General features: G+C 40.3%; 1 protein-coding gene across 1 annotated transcript in view; it reads right to left on the reverse strand.

Annotated features, from left to right (window-relative positions):
* The window catches only part of LOC146854044 (alpha-N-acetylgalactosamine-specific lectin-like), a 238,684-nt gene that overhangs the window by 143,188 nt on the left and 71,114 nt on the right, over positions 1-24,382 (reverse strand). Inside the window, exons 4-5 of the mRNA XM_085650490.1 lie at positions 20,930-21,070; positions 20,379-20,493 (exon numbers count right to left, since the gene is read on the reverse strand). Coding sequence (XP_085506616.1) covers positions 20,379-20,493; positions 20,930-21,070 — 256 coding nt within the window. The remainder of the gene's footprint in view (positions 1-20,378; positions 20,494-20,929; positions 21,071-24,382) is intronic.

Below are 24,382 nucleotides of genomic sequence, written 5' to 3' on the forward strand. Positions count from 1 at the left end.
TCTCTGGCCCCCGGTAGCTGGCGTTTCACTTTTACTCATCTTACTAGCACTATGATAGAAATGTATCTGCTATTTACAATATTGGTACTAGCAATAGCTTGTGTCTGCTCCTGTCTTTTGATTGTCGCAACTAATATGTTTAACACTAGACCAATAAATAATTATTGAAACCTTTTCAATCGCCATTCTATGTGTATTCTGAGAAAAGCAAAGCACGAGTGACTTAGCGAAAGATAACGTGTTGTTTTCCACGAGACTTGAGGAATTAGGGTTGTCATCTTCAGTGGTTGCCAGAAACTACCTACACCACTGTAGAGCACAGGGGGTGGTAATAGCACCGTATAGCTAGCTGAGCTAATGGCTGACTCCTCCTGTGGGGGTGTCCAGAGTCTGTCTGCACACAAAGCCCTCAGTTTAGGTCATCCAAACACGTAGGTCCTGGAGGGAACTACACACCAAAACAGAAAGCTTATCTTGTACTAAAATCTCGGTGAAAGCCTTAAAAAAGAAACTCTGACACTTCTCCCTATAGGCCCTAGTAATTTATTCAGGTACATTGATAATAGTTATATAGCTTCCCCCAATGACAAATATAAATGGTGCCACATATTAATTAAAGATGTTACATTTTCTTTGATAGAAATAACACTAATGTTAATAGTTGGGATATCATCTTTAGCAAACCAAACATCAACATATTTAACAGTCTTCAGTCATAGGACTTTGGTTTTGTCAGAATCAAGCTCAACACCAGAAACAGTATCATAGGAAGAAACTTGCTTTAAAAAAGGTTGTTAGGAGGTTTCAGATATAAAATGCCATCAGCCAAGGTTGAGTGTTTATTACTATCATATTTTAAATGAATCCCTTTACTACAGCATTATTTCTAATATAATTCACAAAAGGTTTATCACTCAGGAAAAACTAAAGAGGAAGAAATGGACACATTTGCTTGGTACCAGGTTGTAAGGTAGAACATGAATAAAAATCAGGCTTTTGGATTTGTGTGAAGAATTAATACAGTATTAATGCATTAATGCTTGAATCCACACCATTTCAACATCAAGTGATATAGGTTATATGGTAGTCAGGTGTTGTTTAAACTGAGATACTTTCAATACAATGTATTAGAAACTTAAGCATTATCTGAGGACAACTGCCCTTAGTGTAGTCCAATGGAATATGTGGCACTTTACAGTTGGGGTTTATTTTGTGTTCATGAAGTGAGGGGTCTGGCATTCCGTCTTGCTTCTTCAAGCACTGGAATTCTTTAAATAGGTTTCATGACTAGGCACTCTTGTGTACTTACCATGATTTAAGTTGACTAACCTTTGTATCGTACTAAATGTTGACCTACATTATTTAGTTGCGTCATCTAAATTTGTTAGAAGATTTATGGGGATATTGCTTCACCCCTCCATGTTTTGACCATTGTCGTTGGCACAATATCATATACAACTAGGGCTCTCCTTATAATTAGCATGTAATAGGTTACACTATATTGTGAACTCAATTAAATCTACAGGTGTAATATACATCATCTATTAAAAGATTTTGGGAAATGAACTGTAGATTTTGGTGCTTATTGTACCATAATTCATTTGGTCTGGTAAGTTTTTTGCTCAAGTTACAATCCAATGGATTTGACCTTCCAAAGTTAAATAGGCTATGCAAACTTTATTAAACCTAGTATTGATAGGTGTGTGATATAATCATTTAAATTGTAATTACAATCCCTAGGCAAGCAGGGGTTTCTATAACACGCAGAATTACATGACAGCTTGTAATAAAGGTTTACATTTGTAAAAGGTTTGTAGTGGTAAAGTACTCCAGGCCCATTTCATACATCATATTTAAATGTCACATTTTTGTACCAGTGTTACTAGTCGAATGTACTACAATATGCACCATTTGTCAAAAAATCTATTAAGGGAGAGAACCAGTTAACCTTGCAGCGTAGTTATTAAATCAGTTCAGCATTGACTGGTTTTCTCAGCACAATGATCTTTAAAATTTGCTTTAATTGCTCAACAATTTCTTAGAACAATCCACATTGTTTGTAAATTTGTCTTTAGATAAAATCTAATTGTGTTCATGATCAATGGATATTAGTATGCTTCAAACATACAATGTATCAGTAAAAGTCTCCCCCCCCCCCCAAATACTGCTGTATACTACACATTTTAATTGCCTTATTCATCTATAATGGCTATAGTACCATGCTAATTCATGTGTCAATATTTTTTATAGCACATCAAAGCAAATATGTACAATTGTGGTTTAGATGCTTCTCACCATTTGCATTGACACACCAATGTTGTTCACGGCTTACAAAATGTCTGCTACTCCTGCTATAGGGCAGTCAATAGCAAGTTCACTGAACAAGTTACATATTCCGGGGCTTGAAATTTAAAACCAGGATGATTAACCAAGTTAGTTCTGTCACCAAATGAGTAGAGATCCAAATCAATGCATTATCAAGGCAAAGGAATTTGCCACTACCCATCTCTTGCAGAATTAATGATGTTACTTTGATTATACTGCCTAAACTGCTCTTTTTATTTCAACAGCTAATGATTAATGCTTATAAGTGTCTATTGTTTAGTTAATTAAAACCCTACAATATTTCGCATAGATAAAAGAAAGCAGAAAATGTCTTTATATGTTTAAAATGATATTTTTCATCATAGGCTTTGCATTCTCCATTGTTACAATAAATAATTTTCAGGTGCCACTAGAAAAGTTCATAAACTGTGTAAATCAAAAGATTTTCACATTCTACCGTACGAATTACGAGTTCAGGTTTCAAGACTGAGCATAAAGTTGAGAGGTTTTATCCACGTACACATCATGTACAATAAAATATCTTAATAATTCATAACTTTCACTTTCTACTTTATAGTTAGTTTCAGTTGTCAAAGCCTGATCTTGAAGTTTGAGAAATTTGATCAGTTTACAGTGCATTTGAGGATATAACGGATCTAGTCCTGTTATTATTGCCGCTCCATTTCCTTATTCCTCTGATGTTTGGAGCTTTCCCTAAAAAAGTGACTCATGCTGTGTAAAGTTTGAGGCATGTGCAAATTAGATGAATAATGTCCTCTTTGCTGCAGCCGCAGTATCTGCATGTTGTAGGCTCTTTGTGGACTCAGGTTGGCTGGTCAGCAATCAACAGTAAATTTCCAAAGCATCAGGCCATCAGTAGTCTTTTAAGGTAGATCAAAAATGTAATACTTGGCTCTTATACTCCGGGCCCCTGGCGCAGGTTGTAGTGAACAACATGAAATCAGAGGTGTTTGAACTAGGTCGGGGGACCCGCCATGGGGCCCGCTGTCCCCCTTCCTGTTCGCTCTTGCATTGGAGCCGGTTGCGGCTTGGATCCGGAGGGACCCAGTTATACGTGGCCTGCGCTGGGTGGAATCATGGGAGGATCGAATTTCACAATATGCGGATGATATCCTCCTATTCCTAGCCTACACCTGACAATCATTGATAGCGGTGTTTGACATATTCGCAAGTTTCTGTAGATTTTCAGGGTAGTCCATAAACTGGAGTAAGTCCCATCTGTATACTCTCCACGGCAACCCCCCAATAGGGCCTAGGATTGCCCTATACAAACTACCAAGACAGGCTTTAAGTACCTGGGGGTATTCGTGACATCGAACCTGCACCTCTGCTATACTTAAAACCTGCGACCGCCTCTGCAAAAACTGAAACGAGACATCGTAGCCTGGAAGGCGCTGCCGCTCTCCCTGCTGTGTAGAGCAGCGTCATTTAAAATGATGTCCTTGCCCCGCTTCCTTTATGCATTGCAGAACTATCCTGATCCAATACCTTCCAGCTACTTTAGAGAAATAGAGGGACTGCAGAGAGATTTGTTGTGGGACGGAAAGCCCCGAAAAGAGCTGCCCAAGCTCACACTTACCTGGTATGATGGAGGTATCGGTCTTCCAGACCTAAAAAAATATTACTGGGCTTCCCACCTGGCAGCCATTTACCACAGCATGTACCACCCAATGGACGACCTAGGCTATGCCATGGATCGCTGGCTACTCCCAGGAGGAAACTATAATAGAGCCCTTTACTCTAGGCCACGACGTTTCCCGCTTATCGGATCCACTAAACATTCCGTGCAGGTCTGGCATGTAGCAACAAAAAGTCTGGGATGGGAGTGCAAACTGACGCTAGTGACCCCACTCTGGGACTCGCAGACACTTGGGGATCTTTGGAAAATGAAGGGATTCGATAAGAGGGATCTTATCGGAACCTCGACTGTCGGAGACCTATGGGCAAAGGAAGATGTCATACCATTTGTCACCCTGCAACAGAAACATTTCCGATATCTCCAGGTCAGCCATGCCTTACAGTCTTATTTTCCTAAAGGGTCCACTCCCCCACAACAAACACCCCTCGAGGATAGACTACTCAATGGGTTATCTTCTGGAGAAAATGTTCTCACTTACATACAAGAAACTGATAAATAACACTGGAACCTCCCTTCAAAAAGTAAGAGAGAAGTAGGAGGGAGATGCCTTGAACTTGATGATGAGGAGCGGCAAGAGGCACTTGCCTCTCCACGTGAGGTATCGATTTTAGTTAGATTGAGGCTTGTTCAGTTGAAAATTCTGCAAAGCATATATGTCACTGGGCCATGCTTGGTTCGCATGGGAATGGTACGGGGAGGAGAATGCAGACAACAATGTGGTGGGGAAGTCACATTTATGCACATCATATGGGAGTGTGAGTCCATCCAGACATTTTGGCGAAGGGTACATGCTGTTATTAGTGAGGTACTCGAACAAGGCATCCGACTCGAGGGGAAGAGGTGCCTCCTGAATGTGTGGGAGCCCACAGATCTGAGTAGGATGGGCAAGATTTGGGTCACCTTAGGTCTCATGGTGGCGAAACGGAACATAGCTCAACTGTGGGAGCCACGACCCCGCCAACAGTAACAGACTGGAAAAAGCACATGGACTGGTGCATGTTCCGTGAAAAGACAGTATACCTCGCTAGGGGGTGCCTGAAGAAATGGTCATTGATATGGGGGGCTTGGAATACCTACCGGGGGAGATCTGTACCCCACCACAAGACTCTTCTATGGAAGACCTGCCATCGCCTTAAATGAAACGTTTCAGGTAATGCTGCAGCTCAACTCACATCATGATCAATACTGAGCCTGGTTATCGTTTTCTCACATGTGCATAACATCCATTTGACATATGCTATGTTACTGATATGTGTTGATTATTAAAAAGAATTATAAAAAAAAATGTAATACTTAAATAAGGTGCCGGTTCAAGGGTCTTAGAGTTTTAATCACCATCCAGAAATGGAATCTTGGGTTGAAGATGTTTTTATTGAATAACAAGGAGTGGAATTATGCTGTCTTGTTTATTGCTTGTTTGAAGGTTGAATAAGTACCACGGGGTACTGGTTCATAACCTGATTATTTTTAACAATCAATGGTGATTTTGTACTAGACTTTTATAAATGTACCACAACAGAGTAACTTTTTATCAAAAATATATATATTTATGACATTATTTGTTTTGTTTCTCTATTTTTCTCACTAATTGCGTGAACAATTTTATTCAAAAAGATAATACCAATGAGGGCTGTCTGACAAAGAAAACACAACAGAGGTCAAGATGGCCACCACGTTAGCACTCGCAGACAGCAGACCTCACATGGCCATGTGACATTGACACGTGATGTCCCAGCAATCCATTTAGACAGGGAACACCGGCCGCAGCTCACTTGACCGTGAGTTGGTGAAAGCCACTCGAGAATACAGGTAAGGAGACTATGACTGTTGTTGGTATGTGGGTAGGCGGGAACATTTAGGTTTGCACCGCTGAGCGCTTAGCTTCTTGAACTAATGTTATGTCCATGTTGCCTCCAGTATTTAAGGAGGTTTGGGAAGCAAGCACTGATGGACTTTTGCATCAATATATGATGATCTCTAAGGACAGAATACTACTAACATTTTGAACCCTCTACCCCCTGGAGGCTGACAAGCACATTCAGAGGGGTGAGTTTCTAAGACCATACATTGAAGGGTCGTCTTTGGGAGCCCATGTGTGGACTTGTTTTATTACAGGGAGAGGAGTACACTTAGTCTTTCCCTCTCATTGCAGGTGCACAGCTAAAGTTTTAAAAGCTGGTGGATTGGTAAGTACATGTAACTTATGCATCAACTGCATAGAGTAGTAGCTATACACCTCTAGGGATGTGAATAGTAACTGGCATCTCATCATTTTGCAGATGATTCTTGAATAAATACTCCTGGGTTCGGAGGAGTTAATAGATTCAATCTTGTGAATTCCCAACCACCAAGGGTGCGTACCCCAAGAGTTTGCTGACTCACAAATTGTCCATTTTTTATTTCACACCACACTAATAGGAATTTCATTTTCCTTGATGTATCTACAAACACATATATATATATACACCGGGTCGAAATGTCGACATACAAACAACTCATGTGCTCATTATACCAACTATTTAAAAAAATAGGACTAGCTAAAGTGAAAGACCTGAAAAGGATGGAGAATTTATGATATTGTCTTGTTTATTGTTGAAATTTGAAAGATCACCCATTTGCACTATATGTCACCACAGTCGCCCATTGAATTGTCTGTGTATTTGTTATTGTGTTTTCTTTGTCAGACAGCCCCCATTGGTATTATCTTTCTGTATAAAATTGATTACACAATTAGTGAGAAAAATAAAGAAACAAAACAAATAATTTACTAAATATATGTATTTTTGATAAAAAATGTACTGAGGTGTGGTACATTTATAAAAGTCTAGTAAAAAATCACTAGTCATTATGAAAGAAATAATCAGGTTCTGAACCAGTACCCCATGGTACTTACCCAACTGAACCACTTGTAGCTTTATAACTATTGAGGCAGGTTCCGAGGGAAACAGGGTGCCCCATTGATCTTAATGGCGATGAAGGTCGAATAAGGCAGATTATTGTTCCATAGCTCGGTCGTACAAGTAGTTGTTAGAGCTTTTTGAAGGTATTGATTATATGGTGATTTGTTTGTCCTTTTCGAGTTCTGTCCAGAGGGCCTTATTGAGTAGGGAGCTAGCTGTATGCTGTTTGATTCGATAACAAAGCTAACCCTGGGCGTAGTTCGCGAAATAGCACTTCGCGAAGCTACGCAAAGTGCAGTTCGCACTACGCGAGCTACGCGTAGTACTTCGCGAACTGCGTAGTACCTTGTTCGCACTGTGCCAGATGTCGTTTTCAATGATTGCACAGTGCGGACAAGCAACCGGCACTGTGCAATCATTGATAATGGCATCTTGCACAGTGCGAGCTGTAGTTTTCTGCTGCTCGAGTAGATTTTTACTCGAGCGACAGCTTTCTCAACGCGAACTGGCAGTTTCTCATCGCGAGCAGTCGCGAGCATACGCGACCACTCGCAATGAGAAACCTGACCTCCTCGCGTTGGGAATCTCGCCGGGAGGTTTATTTTCCATGCTCGCGATCGCCAACTTGATGTTGCTGATCGCGAACAAGGAAAAAGTCTCGCCGGGATGTCATTTTGCTTGCTCGCGGTCGCCAACTTGACGTTGAGGACCGCGAGCAAGCAAAAAATGACCGCAGCACTACGCAACACTACGCTACGCATGATCGCACTGTGCTACGTGCAATTCGCGTAGTGCAAAGTAGCGCAAACTTCACAAACTACGCGAGCGTAGCGTAGTGCTTTGCCCAGGCTTAAACAAAGCTCTATTGTGGTGTACATTCTCCCTATTGTTTCATTTATAAGTTCAAATTCAAGTCGCACCTGGGCTGGTGAAACCGACTGATGTATTCGAAAAACCTTTTTATATGTTGAGACTAGTAGTTTGTTCAGTAGTTCAGAGTCTTTGCTGTGTAGAGCAATACTGGCATACGTTATTGTTGGAAGCATTTTGGCAAATACCACTGCGGCTTATATGACGGCCCCCTTTAGTTTTTTTGCCAGGCAAATGTTTATGCACTACTTCTCTGTAACATATACGTTTTCTGGTCTGGATGGCTTAGTCTATTATCAATGTAAAACACCAGGTATTTATGGCTAGTTACTTTCGCTAGCAGGTTTCCATCGAGACATATGTTCTGCTTGGTAGTTACAGAGGAGCATTGTTTTGCTTTTTGTTGTGTTATTTTCTAGTTTCTTTGATTTTATGTATTCTGTCATTTCTGTAAGAGACCTTCGGAGACCGATCTTAGTCAGGCTCATTAACACCACATCTCCTGCATAGGAAAGAAATAATAACTTTTCCAATTCCATTGGTTGAGAGTTGATCTTATCCAGCCGTTCTTCCAGGTCAGACATAAATAGATTGAAAAGGTGCGGTGCCAACACGCATCCTTGTTTGAAGCCTTTGTTTGCTATCTGCTTTCTTTATATTCTGGAGCCATTGACCAATTTTATTTTTATCCATGCTGGGGAATTAATTAGCAGTATTCCTCTTAATATTCTCTAGGGAATGTTCCAAACTCTCAGTTTTCCCCATAGAAGGTGATGATCCACACTGTCAAATGCCGTCTTTAGATCTATAAAAAAAAGATACAGTTGTTGTTTCCACTGCTTGCATTTGTCTCTGCTATTAAGGAGTTAGAATATTTGTGATCTTGCCCGATCCCTTTTCTAAAACCTGTCTGGTTGACCAGAATTAGGTAAAGCTAGTCTGACTACTTAATCAGGTCTTCCAGGATCAGTGAGGCGTAGTACATTTTCCTTCTACGTCTAATGGGGCAATTAACCTGCAATTCGATGGACATGTTCTATCTCCTCCTTTGTAGATCAGTGTGATTATTGAGCCTTGCCTGCTAGAAGGAATATGATTTAGTAGCTCAGTTTCTTTAAATAGTATGGTTAGATGGTTGCTCCAAAAAGGTTGATCATTTTTGAAAATTGCTTGAGGAATGCCATTGGCCCCTGGTGCACCATCTCATCTGCCTTTCCTTATTATCCTTGTTATTCCTTCTGCTGAATAAAAGGACAAATCTTTTTTTGCCTTTTGATAAGAAGTGCTGTCTTTACTGTGATGCCTTGCTTTTTGTTCTGCTGAATAAAATTCAAAATCTGATTTTACCTTTAGGTTACACTTGTCGTCTTTTCCATGTGTGGAATTTTCTGCTCTTCCTTTAACCACCACTAGATCTTGTTGATGATAGCCTTCCCGGAGCTTCCAAGAAGGGTGATCATGGGATGTGGTTTCAATGAATCTTTTTGTTAAAAAGAATTGGCCCACTCGTGTTCTTGTACAATCAAGGTTAAGGTGTTCATTGACCTATTCAAATTGTTTTATTATTTCCCATAAGATGCTGGACTTAGTTTTCCTAGCACTGTACAGTAATTTTGAAAATAATTTATTTTTGCTGTTTCTTTTATCTTCCCATAACTTCTTTTTGTACTCTTTCCTCAGCTGACGTATGTTATCCCATTCTGTTTGATCCAGGTCTGTTGTTTTTAGACTCCTGATGGCCTTCTTTAATTCACGTTTCAGGATGTAAACCTCTCTTGTTAGTTCCTTGTAATATTTGTTCCTTAGTGCCTCTTTTTGTTACCCTGACATTAGTGTTGTTAATTTTGCTGTGAAGTTTACACAAGCTTGTATTTTATTTGGTCACTCCTTTCCGATTGCTGGTATTAACCCCTTTAATTTGTTTTGGAGCTCCTCTATGGTTTCATTTGACAATTTAAGGCGTTTTAAATCAATTGAGCAAATGCTTCAGTCTGCTGCAGGATTAACCGGCTGTTTAGTTAAGTTTAAATTTAAATTAATATGTTGGTAAGAGTGGTAACTCCTAATGGTATATTCAACCGAAAATTAGGAGAGGAAAGGCATCAGTGGCAAAGAGATTACCATATAATCACGGCTGGATTGCGTCTTCCCTCCACAAAAGGTGTGTTTGAGAGGGTTGTCAATCATCTATCTGCCATTTATAACTCTCATTCCCAGATACACTAATGCTTTTACCAAGTGCTGGTCTATGTGGTCAAGATGGGTTGTCCAACATATGTTATCAGCTGCCAATTTCTAGTCCTTATCCGGTGTGTAAATTAGATTCAAATTAAAATCTCCTGTCAGGGCTATATCCCAGGAGGGGTAAATGCATCTTATGTCCGAGATTGTGGTAATTAGTCGGGCGTTATGAGCTTTTTGATTTCTTGTCTTTGTATGTGCCTATGTGTTAATCAACCATACTGTTCTCGCTTTATCTGACATGTATAGAGTGAATTTAATTAATTGTACATTGAGTCCAAGGGAGCCTATCTGATCCGATTTGATGTGTAGTGCTGAGAACACATAGACTGCCGGCCCCCTTTCGGGTGGCCATATTTCTTGTTTTTCTCTGCGGGTATGATGTAATGGGTAAAACTTGCAAGGGGTATGGCCTCCAGTGCCCATGTCTCCTGGAGGGCTATTAAGTCACATGTTTCCCAGCCTTGTGAAGGGCTGCCTTCTTCCAAACATTTTTTTTGTTGCTTCGGCTTAAGTTCCATGAGAGGAGGTGAATGTTTTCATCATTGGATTTGCCTATTTGTCTTTTGATGGGTCAGTTACCCTTGACTTCATTAAGGGTCCCCGGAAGCCACCACCATTGATCTTGGTCAAAATATGTGACCACTTTCTGGCCGTTGTATGCCCCACTCTTTCTGTAGAATTGATGGAATTCTTCTTTTTGGGTTCTGCAATACTGAGTACACCTGTAGTTTTTCTTTTATTTGTCCTGATCCATAATTTACGTTGTGGGAAGAGTTTTTAATAAGGGGTCCGGGGTAATGTGGTATAGTGGGTTTGGATAATTTTATACCCCAGGCTTTGAACAGTAGTTTAAATTTCATAATGAGCTGACCTTCTTTTTCTGACTGCCATGTGGGGAGCGTTTGTTCTTTGCTTTTTTGTTTCCCTGTCAGAAGAAAATCTAAGGGCAGAAGGTTAGTTTAGATGTTTTAAGGCTGAGATTTCTGCTAGCAATTCTTAATATGTTGCCCCTCTTTAGCATATCGTGCCATCCCTGTGATTCAAATTTGGGTTTTACAACTATTTGATGAATTGATAGTCCATGCTCAAGTCTTTTCCCCAAGTTGGCTCTTCCTGTTTGTCTTCCACTATGGTTGACTTATTATGATTTTTCGTATGAAATCTGAGAATTCCGTGTTGGGTCATGCTGTCCTTTTTTATATTGTGTATTGGGGTTTCTAAAGAGGACGAGTATGCCTGATTGTCCTCTTTTTATTTGCTCACTTTATCCTGCTCTGGGTAACCTGGCTCGATCTCTCAAGTGTTTACCCATGACATTTTCACTTGTTTACTTTCCGTTGTACTTCCTTTATCATGGTTTTGAATGTAAAACCTCAGGTTTTCCTGTTGCAGTGTACCACCTTTACTAATGTTGCCTGGCTGAAGACGGCTGAAATGCCAGAAACCTGTCCTAGGAAGCTTGTTTCCTTTCCAGGGAAGGCATGGCTTAGCAGTTCGGGCTGGACTGTTCCCATGAGGCACAGGGTCAGACTGATTTGCATATGGCCATGTCTGAACTGGGGTGGCAGAGTGGGCTAAAGAACGGTGATGGATCAAACCCAGATCTGTTGACTGGGTGTGAGTGTTTGATTGGTTCTGATGCTCCGTCCATCACCACCCCCTTTTGTACCGAGCTGAGTATTAGGACTGCACTCTTAATATTAGATTGTTAAGGTTGTCAAATTTCATATTTATCCCTGCAAAATGTATAGCTATGATATTCATTAATTCAATTTAAATGTTGAGTTCATCCAATTACATATTAATTGCCTTTGTAGATGTCTGTAGCTCATGTAATAATGTTCTAAAGAGATCCAAATAGCTGCTTGGGTCACTAGGTGTTTCCCCTTGTGTTGATTTCAATTTTGATTCCAAATGTATTTGCTGATTCTGACTATGTGATTGTCTGGTTTCCTGAGGTGATTGGGTGAATTTGTTTTTATTTCCTAAAATATTTATGCCATTTATTTTGATATTGCTTTGTATTGTGAAGGTATGCACGTCTCCACTCATTAGCCCATTTTTGATTCTATAGCTTGTGGAGTTTCCTTGTTAGGTGTAAGCCACCATGAATTTCCTGATCCTTCTTCTTGGTCTGTCTGATGAACTTGTGCTGCTATTTGTTTCCCTTGGGTTGTTGCGTGTTTTACTATAATCTTTGGGGTTGAGTAAATCGGATTTTCTTGGGCTTTAGGTACATTTTATGGTTTTTTTGTAGTCATGTATTTTCCTCCGCTGAGATTGGCGAATTGCTTCAATCTTTTTTTCTATTATATCATGGGTGTTATTGTTTGAGCCCTTTATTATTTCCTCTATATCCGGTTCCTTATTTGTGATTGGTTTTCTGTTATAGTTGCCCTTCTTCCTTATTTCCTTCTCGATGGTTGCCTGGTTTGTGCCTACCAGGCCAAGGTCATTTTGCATCTCTTTTATAGTTACACTATAGGCTGTCCTCTGAAGGACTCATGGCGTCAGAAGGCCTGGTATTTCTCCAGGCGTCGAGTATATTATATTTATAGAAGGAGAATCTAGAGCTTGTGTTCTTGTTTTGCTTTTTTCTGTGTTCATGAACATTATTTGGATTGGCAAACTCAAAGGACTCCTTTGGGTATAGCCCCGGTCTACTGCCTTGATTGTTTTTTTTATATTTAGTTTTTGTTGCACCTTGCTTCAGGTTGTTAGACTTCTGCCCGGGCATCCGGCTGACTTTGACAGATCTCATCTTTTCTTTTCTTTTTGAAAGTTTCAGTGAAGATACCTGACACTTGTGCCAGGCCCTGTCAGTCCTATGGGACTGTGTCAATAATTGATTAATGTCTTTTCCTTTGGGATTATATTTGGTTTGATTTCCTTATATTTTATTGTGTTTATTTTTTAAATTACATTTCTTTGTGTGAAGTTAAACAACCAGTTTTGAGTGCTCTAATTTGCTTGGAGAGAATGGCAATCAAGCTTGTGACTGATGATAGGATGAGAGCTTGATCTTTTTGGGTAACTTTTAAACTATTCGGCAGGAGGGGACCCCTTTATGGCTGCTAGGCTGGAATTACGAAAATGCCATTGAGGCTATTAAGACTGCGCCTGGTTGGAGCGCCCACACTCTCTACCACTCTCAACCACTAGAGTGCCACAATGCCAAATGCCCCCACAGTGCTCCCCCGCAGGTCCTCTTTCATGGTGGAAACCCAGCTGTGCGCTAGGTAATTTGTAGCTAGCTGCTAACAGTGGTGGCGGTAAGAGAGCAGTTGTGGCAAAGCAATCAGCAGTGAGTGGCCTGAGTCTGCTGCCCCACTACAGTCACTACAGTCTCCACACGGGCAGTCACTCAGCATGGGCAGTCTCATTGACCGATAGCTGGGGCTGGGATAGATAAAATGGTGGATGTGGTGTGGTGGCCAGCTATCAGCAGTAGTGGGGGGCAGCAGGAGGTCAGGGTCAGCAGCTACGGCTTGAACCCACTGCTCTGCCCTGGTTCCTGCTACCGGAAGCAGTCCTCGTTTGACCCAGAAGCCAGGACCTTTTCAGCAGTTACCACTTTATGTTCTAGATTCTTCAAAACTAGAGTCCCAGACTGATAATTTTATCTGGCAAAAAAGCAATCCCAGAATTTCTAGGAAATAATTATATATTGACAGAAGAAGTTGACTTATGATCTGGACTTTAGTCAATATTCCTGGAGTTCTTGCTTGCATATTATAAAATTTTCATAAGCCTTATATAGATGCGATAAGATCAATTTCTGCTGGTTAAAACTTGTTTAAATATACCAAAGGCTTTTCCAGCTAACTTTAATAGCTAAAATAATTTAACAAAGTAAAAGTTGTGTATGATTTTGCACATTTGGTGGGACTTTCAGAAGCATTTAAAGCATCTAATATACACATTTTATTGAACTTTGGATTACAAGGGATTTGCGGTTACTATAAGGCCCAGTAGGATCAATGAAGCCCAATATTTGAATACATAAGAGATATTGAGGCTGAGTCCAAAATGGTAAATCGGTTTGAACATTTTAAGTGCTACAAATAAAGGAGTTTCCAATTTTGGTATAAGATAAAGGGAACTGCGCCTTCACATGAAAATTCAAATTTAGCAGCTCATTTTTAGAAAAAGCAAGACATATATCTGAGTATCACTCTCGAACCATATTGCAATTCCACCAAAATCCCCAGAACAAGACCAATGTTTGGTTCACAGCAGCCGAGAAAGCTGCGAGTTTCTGTGATTACTGCTGCAGATGATCAACTCTGGACACCTTGGATGACGTGAAGTTTTATTCATGTTGAATATTATTATTTTAGTCATTACTAGTAGAATTTTTAGCTAACACTGTAAGAGAAGAGATACATTTTAATCTGATGATGTTCAGTATAGGCATGAAATACATTACTTACCAACATTTCTTTAAATAGTTATATGTATGGCCATGGCTGTGGGCCGGTTAATGATAACAAAGTAATGGAATTATTAATAAAAGGCTAATATTTACCTATGGTAAGATAAACATATGTATTCAACTGAAAATGTAATTGCTAGAAGAAAACAAAACGGATTAAAAGAAAACCAGAGATGTCGATATCACATAAGTTCACTGACAACAGATGGTGAAGAACTGTGAGTTGTTGAGGTCTATCTTCCTTTTAGCATAAATCAATAGGACAAATTCTCTAATCAGGTTACATTTTTGCTCCTAACTAAACATGCCTGCAAAGAGTGCAATACAATGTGCAATACCCATTAGGCTTAACAATTGGCCAGTTGGTTTTGAGGTTCATTAGTATTATCTGTCTGTCTATGTGATGAGCTTCTTCTCTCATTTCACCTACAAGGATCATAAAGAATTTCTAAAACAGCATCTAGAGTGATGGTAAGTTGGGATCCCATCATCAGCTAAGTAACCTTCTGTGAACTGAAGTCTTTGCTACAACCCTGATAACGTGCCTATCACTTTTATTGCATGAAGGCATCTGAAACAAAGAAATATAAAGAAGTATTAGACATAGCGGCTGACAGTTGCATGCTTAGAATGCTACAACCACGATTGGTGCTTTCATGAGAATTAACTAAAGTCATTGAGCAGACTTTGTACTAGATCCACATTTCTCACCACACACCAGAATGACTGCTGCATTTATCTGGTTCACTAGTGCAACCACCAATGTAGGCTCTGAACTTTATTTGGGTGGCAGCAAAGGAGGTTTCCCTAGCAAGGATTCTCTATATTATGGCCAGAACCAATAAAACATGGCCTTTTCTTTTATCTGTGCCGACGCCTTTCTCCATGCAGGCCAAAATGTTTGCACTTCACATAGTGACCTGCCCTAGCGGGGCAGTTTCAATAAGTAAACAAAGGGGCCAGTTGCTGTAAGAAGTTAGGGGCATATCAACAAGGGCTTTATCTCTGCTTTTTTGGCTTTAAAAGCCAAAAAAGCAGAGATAAAACTAGCGCCCTATCAACAACAGGGTGCTAACACGCAAATTTGCATGTTAGCACCCTTTTACTCTACGCTTCCCCTTGCATCTCTAATGAGATGCAAAGGGGGCGTTCCAGAGTAAAATAATAGGAGAAATGTCGCTAAGCGACATTTCTCCTATTATCAAGAATGTCGCTAACCCTGTTAGAGACAAAAAAAGCAGCGCTAACCGTGGTTAACGCTGCTTTTTTACGTCTGCTAATTTTCAGACTTAGCCATGATATCCTATGGAAGGAGGATATCATGGCTAAGTTTGCCTGTCCCTATCAACAAGGTAACGTGTGATTATCGCTGGGTTTCCAGCGATAATCTCACGTTAGCCAGTTAGCGTGTAGATTTTTATCGCTTTTGAGATAAGCGTTGCTAATAGCACGCTATCTCAGCGATAAAAATTCACGCTAGCCGGCGATAATTATCCAAGCGCTAAGTGCGCTTTGCGATAATTATCGCCGGTTGTTGTTGATATGCCCCTAAGTTTACAAATTGGATTCCATATTCTTGTTTTTTTCATTTGATGTGTGGGATTGTGTTGTGTGCTGGTAAAAAATATATTCTATTCTAAAATGAAAGCCCTGCTGGACAATTAATTATTTACCGATGTTATATGCTGCACCAAGCTTGGGTCATATACTCTACACCACCTCCCGATAAAGCGTTGGACAGCTAGGCTTCACTATAGTTAGGGTCAAGAGCTATAGTGGTTTATTTGGTGGTCATTTCTGAGTTTCTTAGTAAAGTAAATTCCCAGGTAAACAGTGGTAAATAAGTACATGTTCACAATCTGATCCTATTAAACAGTCTGCCATGGGACTCATCATGAAGTTCCACACACATCACAAGTCCCTCTACCCATCACTGTAGATGGGACATAGCTTGACCTATTTCTGGACATGGGCAAAATGATTCACATATCAAGCCCTTTGTAAGGCCCTAACTGTTGAGAATGTTCCCTGCATGGTAACTGGACATGCACCCATACCCTGATTCATCCTACTATAAGTGAATCTGTTGCTCTGACTTCCTTTTGGCTCAACACACATGAAATTCTGCATGTGCATTAAGGCCTAGGCCTGAAATTGACTATGAGACACAACGTCTGGCTCTGAGGTCAAAGAGGGGAAACAAAATAGTACTCTCAATTTGATGCATAACTACTGTTTGAGTCTCTGGGACATGCACATTGAGCAGTGATGGGAGCATACTATTTCTTATTCATTTATAGTTTTTGGAAAGTCTTATTTACGTGTTCCTTTTCAGAGAGTGTTGCCTACAGGCCAACTCACATAAATTTCCACTAGTGTTTCATGCTCAGACACTACGCTGACATCCACATGTGTAAGTAGAGTGAGTGATCTCCAGATGTTGTAGTGCGGGTCCAGTGCGCCTCATGGTGGAGATGTAAATGTATCCATCTTTGTTTGGGCCATGTAGATTTGAGTCCTTGTTTTTCCTCATGAAGTAGAGTCCCTGGTAGTTGACCCCTCATCTCCACCTAGTAGGGATTAGGGAGCAGATTCACTTTTTGTGACGTACTGGTGGTGTGTTTTACTACTACTTATGGTCCCTTTACAGCAGCACTTTGCGTGAAAGGGGCATTCCATGGGTGTTGCTGTGGGTGATCCCAGTAACACCAATGGAACCAGACACATTTCCAGATTTACGAGGAATCATAAATTTGGAAATGCGTGTGAATGCTACGCTTCCCCAAGGGAGGCATAGGGAGGCGCAACAAGGAGAAATGTTTTTTATTTCTCCTCGTTTTTCACTCTTTCAATGCGTGCTGCATGACAGCAATCTCCCCATGATGCAGGCATCCTTGCTCCAGGGTGCAAGGGTGCCTGCGCCGGCAAATGGCAGCTGTTTGTGCACCAGCATAGGAGAGAGCACAGGAGTAGGACATATCACTGTAAATATGTTGCATTCCTGTGCTCTGAAAGTGACTCACTGCGGCACAGCTAAATGGCTTGCGGAATGCACTGAGTCACTTTGTCGTAAATCTGCCCCAAGGTATTGTGTTGCACAGAATCTATCCAGAGGTAACAATGGTCATGAGTCTCTTATGGGAACTAATTAGGATGTCTCAGGATCACTCTGGCCCCAAGCCAGCTACAGTCAAGTGGAAGGGCATGGCATCAGCCAGAAAGACGACACATGCAGGCAAGAGGTCAGTTCAACTTTTCACCTGGCCCGCTTGCACTGCCCCCAAGATGCATTTTGGGCTGCAGAACCATCGAGGGCCAGGGTAGAGGCGATCACCGCTGTCATCACCATAGCTGTCGTTATGAGCTAAATAGGCTATGAGGTAAAGTCAAAGGATCAAAGTCTGGGCATGTCATGAGGATAAGACAATCAAAAAATCAAAGGAGGGAGTGAAGAGGAAAAAGGTAGAATTGTCCGCATCTTGATACTGTTACTGAACAAATAGGAGGTTTATGCCCTTGGAAGCTGGGTTTCTTCCTTTTTTAGAGAAACTATAATTTTTGAAACCTGAGTGTACACACACTCTATTTTTAAATATATATGGTTTTTGCTTTTCAATCCTTATCCTCTGACAGAAAATGTTTCCAGTTAATATTTTTCCAGCCTCTAGCGTTCTACTGCTGGGATTTATTCTTTACCTTTTTTTCCATTAGGTTTTCCATCTTTCAGAAATTTGTCCCCCCGCGTTTTTTCAAAAAACCCAAATACATGAATGCACGTCTGCGATGACTCCATCCATGCATCTCTAGCGCAGCAATTTGTTTTTCTTTTTTGTTTAATAATTCCTTTGAATTCAACCTCCATTCGGCTGCCTTTTGAAACTCCTCCAAAATAAGCCTCAAAACAAATAAATATATGCTTGCTTTTTCAACCGATTCAGTGTTAATCGTTCCAACAGGAAGTGGATCAAAATGAACCCTGTTTTGGGTCCATTTACCGGCGGCCATCTTTAAAATTTCAAGGTCTAGTGTCTCCAGCCACACCTGTTTTCTATCAAGCGTGCCTCCTTGCACTTTAAAAGACCGGGCTCTGGTAAACCTCAGTTAGGTTCCGACGAGCCACGAGAATGTACTTCCTTTGGTGATCGCGCTCCTTCCAGCATGTAAGAAGGACAATGGCATGTCCTTAAAAAAGCCAAAGAGACCACGCTTGTTTGTTCAAAAACCACCTTGGCGTTAAAACCTTGTTTTTCCTTTTGTTCTTTCCAAATACCCACAGTGTCTATTTGAAGGCGCCCTACACCACTCGTGTGAGCTCATGGAGCGATAACGATTAAATTCTAAAGTATTTATTATTATGGCATGACCTTTTGAGAGCATGAATACCATCTTTTTTTTAAAAAAGACACACCATGAGATCACAGTTTAAAAGGACGAGTGCACAGACTTTTGCCAAACATCTCCCATTTTTTCCAAGGCTCGTTATGGGAGTATGAATGAGAGTGCTCGTTTGCTGTGAACATTAATCTGTAACCTTTTGGGGCACAATAGGAGTGTACAAATACTTCCTTTATGTATGAAAGTATTGTAACATAAGATGTGTCTTGCTAGGAGATACATATGTATGAAACAATGTTGAATAAATGTGATACTGGGCACTAGAAATCACAAGGAGTGTTCTTTCAGATGATTTATGAGTAGAGGATATTTACCAAATGGTACCATTACCAACAACAGAGTTGCACAAGAGAAATATATCACAAAAAAGCTTAAAACTTTCCCCGTGATGGTGATGTGAATAGATAAAGATAAATGATGAAAGCCATGATTTATCCAAAATATTTTTCTTTTCAGGTTCTTAAGATATACAAGTGATATATTGTTCTACTCCCATTACAGGGAACAAAGGACATTGTTTGTGACTATCAGGCATATGTACATTTATGCTATCACCCATTGAGGTGTAACAGGGATGGTCCTGAGGAAAAAAGCCAAGGGGATGGCTTCTAAAACATGTCGACCTTGTAGGAGGTGACTCATTATAGTACACCATTTACACCTCCCCACTTTTATTATTCTCAGCCAGGAAAGACAATAAATTATTTTCATTCCACTAGCCAGATAATTTTTAACCATCTCACATTTTCTTTTCACGATCCCACCCACTACACATACCCACCAATCACTGAATAAAGTGCTTCTGCGTCTACTTAAGTTGTAACACACCCCGTCCCGTAGAGGGGTGGGAAGACCCCAATGATGAAGCATGACACTGAATCAGGTTTCAGTGTGTGAGGGGTATTTTACAATTGTTTTGAACATTGCCCTTCCCACAAATTGAGAGAAGGAGTTCTGATCCTTTTGCACCATTTTTCACGTATGACTAAACACTTCAAATAAAAATAAAAATAGCAGTACACACATGGGTGCATATATATTCACATAATACATGGCAGAATCCCTATGTTGGATAATGAGGATAAGACAGCCTGGGATGAGGTAATGAGCCAGAAGCTGTCAACTTGGGGAAGTACTGTCCACCTCATCTGCAACCCCTGATATCCATGTGGGCAGGAGAGCACTCACCATGTAGGAGCCACTCAAGGAGAGGCAGCCCAGTTACAATCTCGCCTGATAGGTCTCCAGCTCAGGGGCAGGTGGGTGGAGAGGTGATCCCCAGATCAACTACGGGTGGTCCAGTCATTTCTTCCACACCGTCCTCACCTGGAGCCGCAGTCACTGTGGCTAAGTCAGTCTCCCCTAGGGCCGGCTCAATCCAGGGGTTGAATGGCATCCCAGTTTGGAAAATTGTTTGGAATTTAGAAGGTGGTTTATAAATTGAGGTTCTTTGTTTTATGATAACTCCACTCTAAGTAAATGCAGTGCTCTTTCCGCAGCTGCAAAGGGGAGAATGAATAAATATTTAGTTTCATAAGAATCTACTCACCATTTTGCAAGTACCAGGATCCGATGTAGGATTCGTTTTCAAAGTTATAAAGGTTGCCCGCAGAAAAATACGTAAATGCCATTTTAGATCCATCAGAAAACATGAAATTTCCATCCTTTAAATAAGAAGAACAAATCAATGTGATTAATTCAACACACTCATTGATTAACAAAGTACCAGTTAAAATGTATTAACTTGAAGTAAAAGAAAATTCCCTTGTAACCTATCTACGTCTGCCTGATTGACCCTAAGTGAAACTGGTCCTGGGTTGCTCATTTTCCGGGTTAGGGGTGACCTGGCCTAGCAGTTTTGACTGGACTGTTCCCAATCGAGAATCAGAGAATCCACACTAATGCCGTGCAGTGTTTGACAATGTTGACCCTGGCCTGCTCTTAACATGCACATTTCAAAATGTGCCCGGCAAAATAAATTATGCAGAGAAATTCCATCTGAGCTTGTAATCAGGATCTGAGTGTGAATTAGGAAGAAAAGTAGGGATGGCCAACATATGAGGCATGCATTCTATTGAATTCTGTCTGGCAATCACTCACCTTGAATGTATCATGTCCGCCTATCCAGTAAGCTGCTCCGGTAGTTGGGTCGCTAGGTTTACCCATCAAATTATACACAAAATCATTTTCCTCAAGGGTATGGATAGAGGCTAGGTGAGAATTTATGGCGAAGCATGCCCCCTTAAATAGAAAGTAAAAAAAGTATTATTAATGAAATAACAAGTTTGTTGCTAGTTTTATTTAGCATGAGTCGAGCCCCAAATAATGTAAGAATGTTTTACAAAGGTCAGTGAAATGATAATACCGATGTGCCATTTTAAATAACTATCTATCTATTTATCTATCCATCTATCTATCTACCTATAAATCTCAAGATAGATAGATAGATAGATAGATAGATAGATAGATAGATAGATAGATAGATAGATAGATAGATAGATAGATAGATAGAGTTACTAAAGAAAACCTAAAAAACATTTAAATTTGGCAGTTATGGTTCAGTACACTGGCCATATTATGATCTCACATCTTGTATTATTTATGACTTCTTTGATAGTATTGTTACTGGCAACATTGATAATTCATCTTGACATAATTTCTTTAAAAAACATTATTTGGTATTTGTCTCACTTTTGCTACTGACGTAACTAACAATAGAAAGTTTAAAGAACTATTGATACATATAATTTGAATATTGCACCATGTGTTGGGATAGAAAGGTCCCCTGCATGGTGTTGGAAATGTGCCCATGCCCTGAGTGCCCCAGCTACAGAGATATCTGGATCCTGGGTCAGCACAGATCCAGCATGTGTGACACAGCAGTTTCACAGATTGTATTGGTAAACAGAGAGGAGCACACAAACCATTACCCTCAAGGTGGAATAGGGCTACTGCCCTTACCAAGAGTTAATTAGCACAAGCTCAGTGTTGGAAGTACATTAATCGTAGGCCCAGCATTGGCCAAGACCATTTGATTTTACTAATATTATGTACATAATATACTTACATATTGTTAGAAGGTGGTTTATTACTATGTACAGGCAGGTACTTACAGCTACTAAAAATAGCACTATCACAAATAAAGTCCAGTCAATTCTCAGTAAATGACTCCTTCCTCAACCCCTGGTAGCTTGGCTGGCGAGCAACCAGGCTTAAATTAGGTATGTAAAGCATTTAATGTCACCAAAACACTAAAAAGTAAGGCACAAAACACAATAAAAATCCAACTCTAATTAAAAGTGAAGTTCGCCAACTGTGGCTATCTGGACACACTGGACCGGGACCAAGTAAAAATTTCAGACCATCTGAGGTGGAGGGCGGGTCGGATATGTCTAATAATTGTGGCCTGTCAATATTTACCTTTTCACCTAGTTACTTTTGTTGAGCATTTTCTCTTAAAGTGAAGTGACCGGCTTCGCCAATCTGGATGTCAGTTCAACAATGGTGCATCGTGATGCCTTGGTGACTCCAGGAGGTCTTTGACTATGATATTATAGAGCTTTCAGTGGGGCAAACATGCATAGTCAGGCCGAGTCGCAATTTAAAGTCTCCGGCTTGACTCTTGTCATCAAGGTTAGCCTTTTTATGAGGCTTTTTCCAAAAAGTAGTCCAAAAGTTCTCAAATTTTCAGAATTTCTTCCGAAAGGTCCTTTGAGGTCTTGAAGTGTCCACAACATGAGCCAATGGTCCAGAGGCTCTGATTTGCCTCATGATGTTTGGAACTACAATTCCCACAATATGCCTGGTCAATCCAAGTAAACTGCAGGCGAAGCTGGTCAGCTGGGCGTGTCCTGTGGTAGTTGAAGTAGGTGACTTCCAGCGCTTTTATTCCTGTTGCTGATCAGGGAGTCCAGTCCTTGATATTTTAAGACATGCAAAGTCTTCTTTTGTGAAGCCTTGCAACGGTAATGCAGCTGTCCTTCTGGGTGCAGGCCAAGGGCTCAGTAGGGCAGTCCTTCTTCTCCAGATGTTTCCAAGCAGGGATCTGAGTTGCAGTGCAGCTCTCCCATATTTATTCCAGATTCTGGACTGGCAAGAGGGGGGCAGACCAACCAATGGGTTCAAGTTGCCACTGTCTGTGATTACCACTTCCTAGAAAGTGTGGCATATTTCTGTCCAAGAATGGACATCTCCACAGAAATCAGAATGGGGAAAATCTCTTTTTGGAATTCAGGTCTGGATAACTAAACCCACAGGTATGCCTAATTTTTCCCTAAACTCCCCTTCAGCCTCCCCTGCTAGTCTTCCATCTGGCTGGGGGTTTAGGATGGTGGCTGGGCCTGCTTCCTGTGCTGTCTGAGCTTCGGTCTCTGACCACCGGTTTGGCTACCTAGCTCCCTTCTTGTTCTGGCATCTGCATGCAGCAGATCTCCTCCCACCAGATGTCTTCTTTGTTTCAGCCCAGGCCTCTTCACACCTAATCAGGGAACAGCTCGGCTCAGGCTATCAAAGACTGGCCAATCAGAAGAGACTGCCACAGGTCTATTTTAGGTAACTTCAGGAAAGTAAGTTCAAAAACTACTTTACTGCAATAGTTATAATAAATCCAACCTTGGCAAGTTGTTGGAGCTAATGTAACTATTATTTTGATACTTTGAATTAAGTAGCCAGCTCACGCCTGTTAAAAGTTAGACTTTATTAAACTTTAATAAAGCATTCCCATGTTACCCTATGAAGCTAGCAAGACCACATTGCGGGAAATGAAATTGTCAGTTTTCCTCTTACCAGGGCATAAAAGCATCTTTTATAATGTTCCAGTTTTTTATAATGGCAATTATAAAATACATATATACATATATGTATGTATATTTATTGTTAAAACCTCAGGTTTCAGGGACGTCGTAGTTAGACTGATGATGTAATATGTGACATCATCCAAAATTAACAGACTTCCCTTTTGGATTTACTCGAACGTCTCCTATCATGAAATTCCAACCAATGTATAGTGAACCAAAGACAAGAAGTCTGAGAGACTTTAGCACAACAGAGATAGGGTATATTGTTACTTTATTTAAAACTTTTTCTGTATCGCAAACTGTATTACAGTAATGTATCCACAGTTATTTGATGTATTGGGGTAAACATCTTTATAAACAACATTCATATAGAAACGTGACAATCAATAAAAATAATTCACATTAACAATTCTAATCGTTAGTTGTACATAATTGGATCAAATATAAAATGAAACATTCAATATGAGAGTCAAAAATTTTATAAAAGAAGGTAAAATTTAAAAACACAGATACAATTGTGTCCTCTTGTCGACGCGTTTCGGTGTAAAGTATGATATGTAACACCTTCTTCAGGACCAATACGTTAAAAACAGCTCTCACTACCAAGTACAGTCAATACAAAGATAAGGCCTCATGGTCATAATCCTTAAATGACCAGAATGTAGTGTCAATTCACTTCATCCCTGATTTTGCGCATGTATCTTCTAAAGCTGCTCGTCAATGTTATATATAGCCTTTCAAAGAGATCGTTTCATAC

The sequence above is a fragment of the Triturus cristatus genome, chromosome 4_1 (genome assembly GCF_964204655.1).
Source record: "Triturus cristatus chromosome 4_1, aTriCri1.1, whole genome shotgun sequence".
NCBI lineage: Eukaryota > Metazoa > Chordata > Amphibia > Caudata > Salamandridae > Triturus > Triturus cristatus.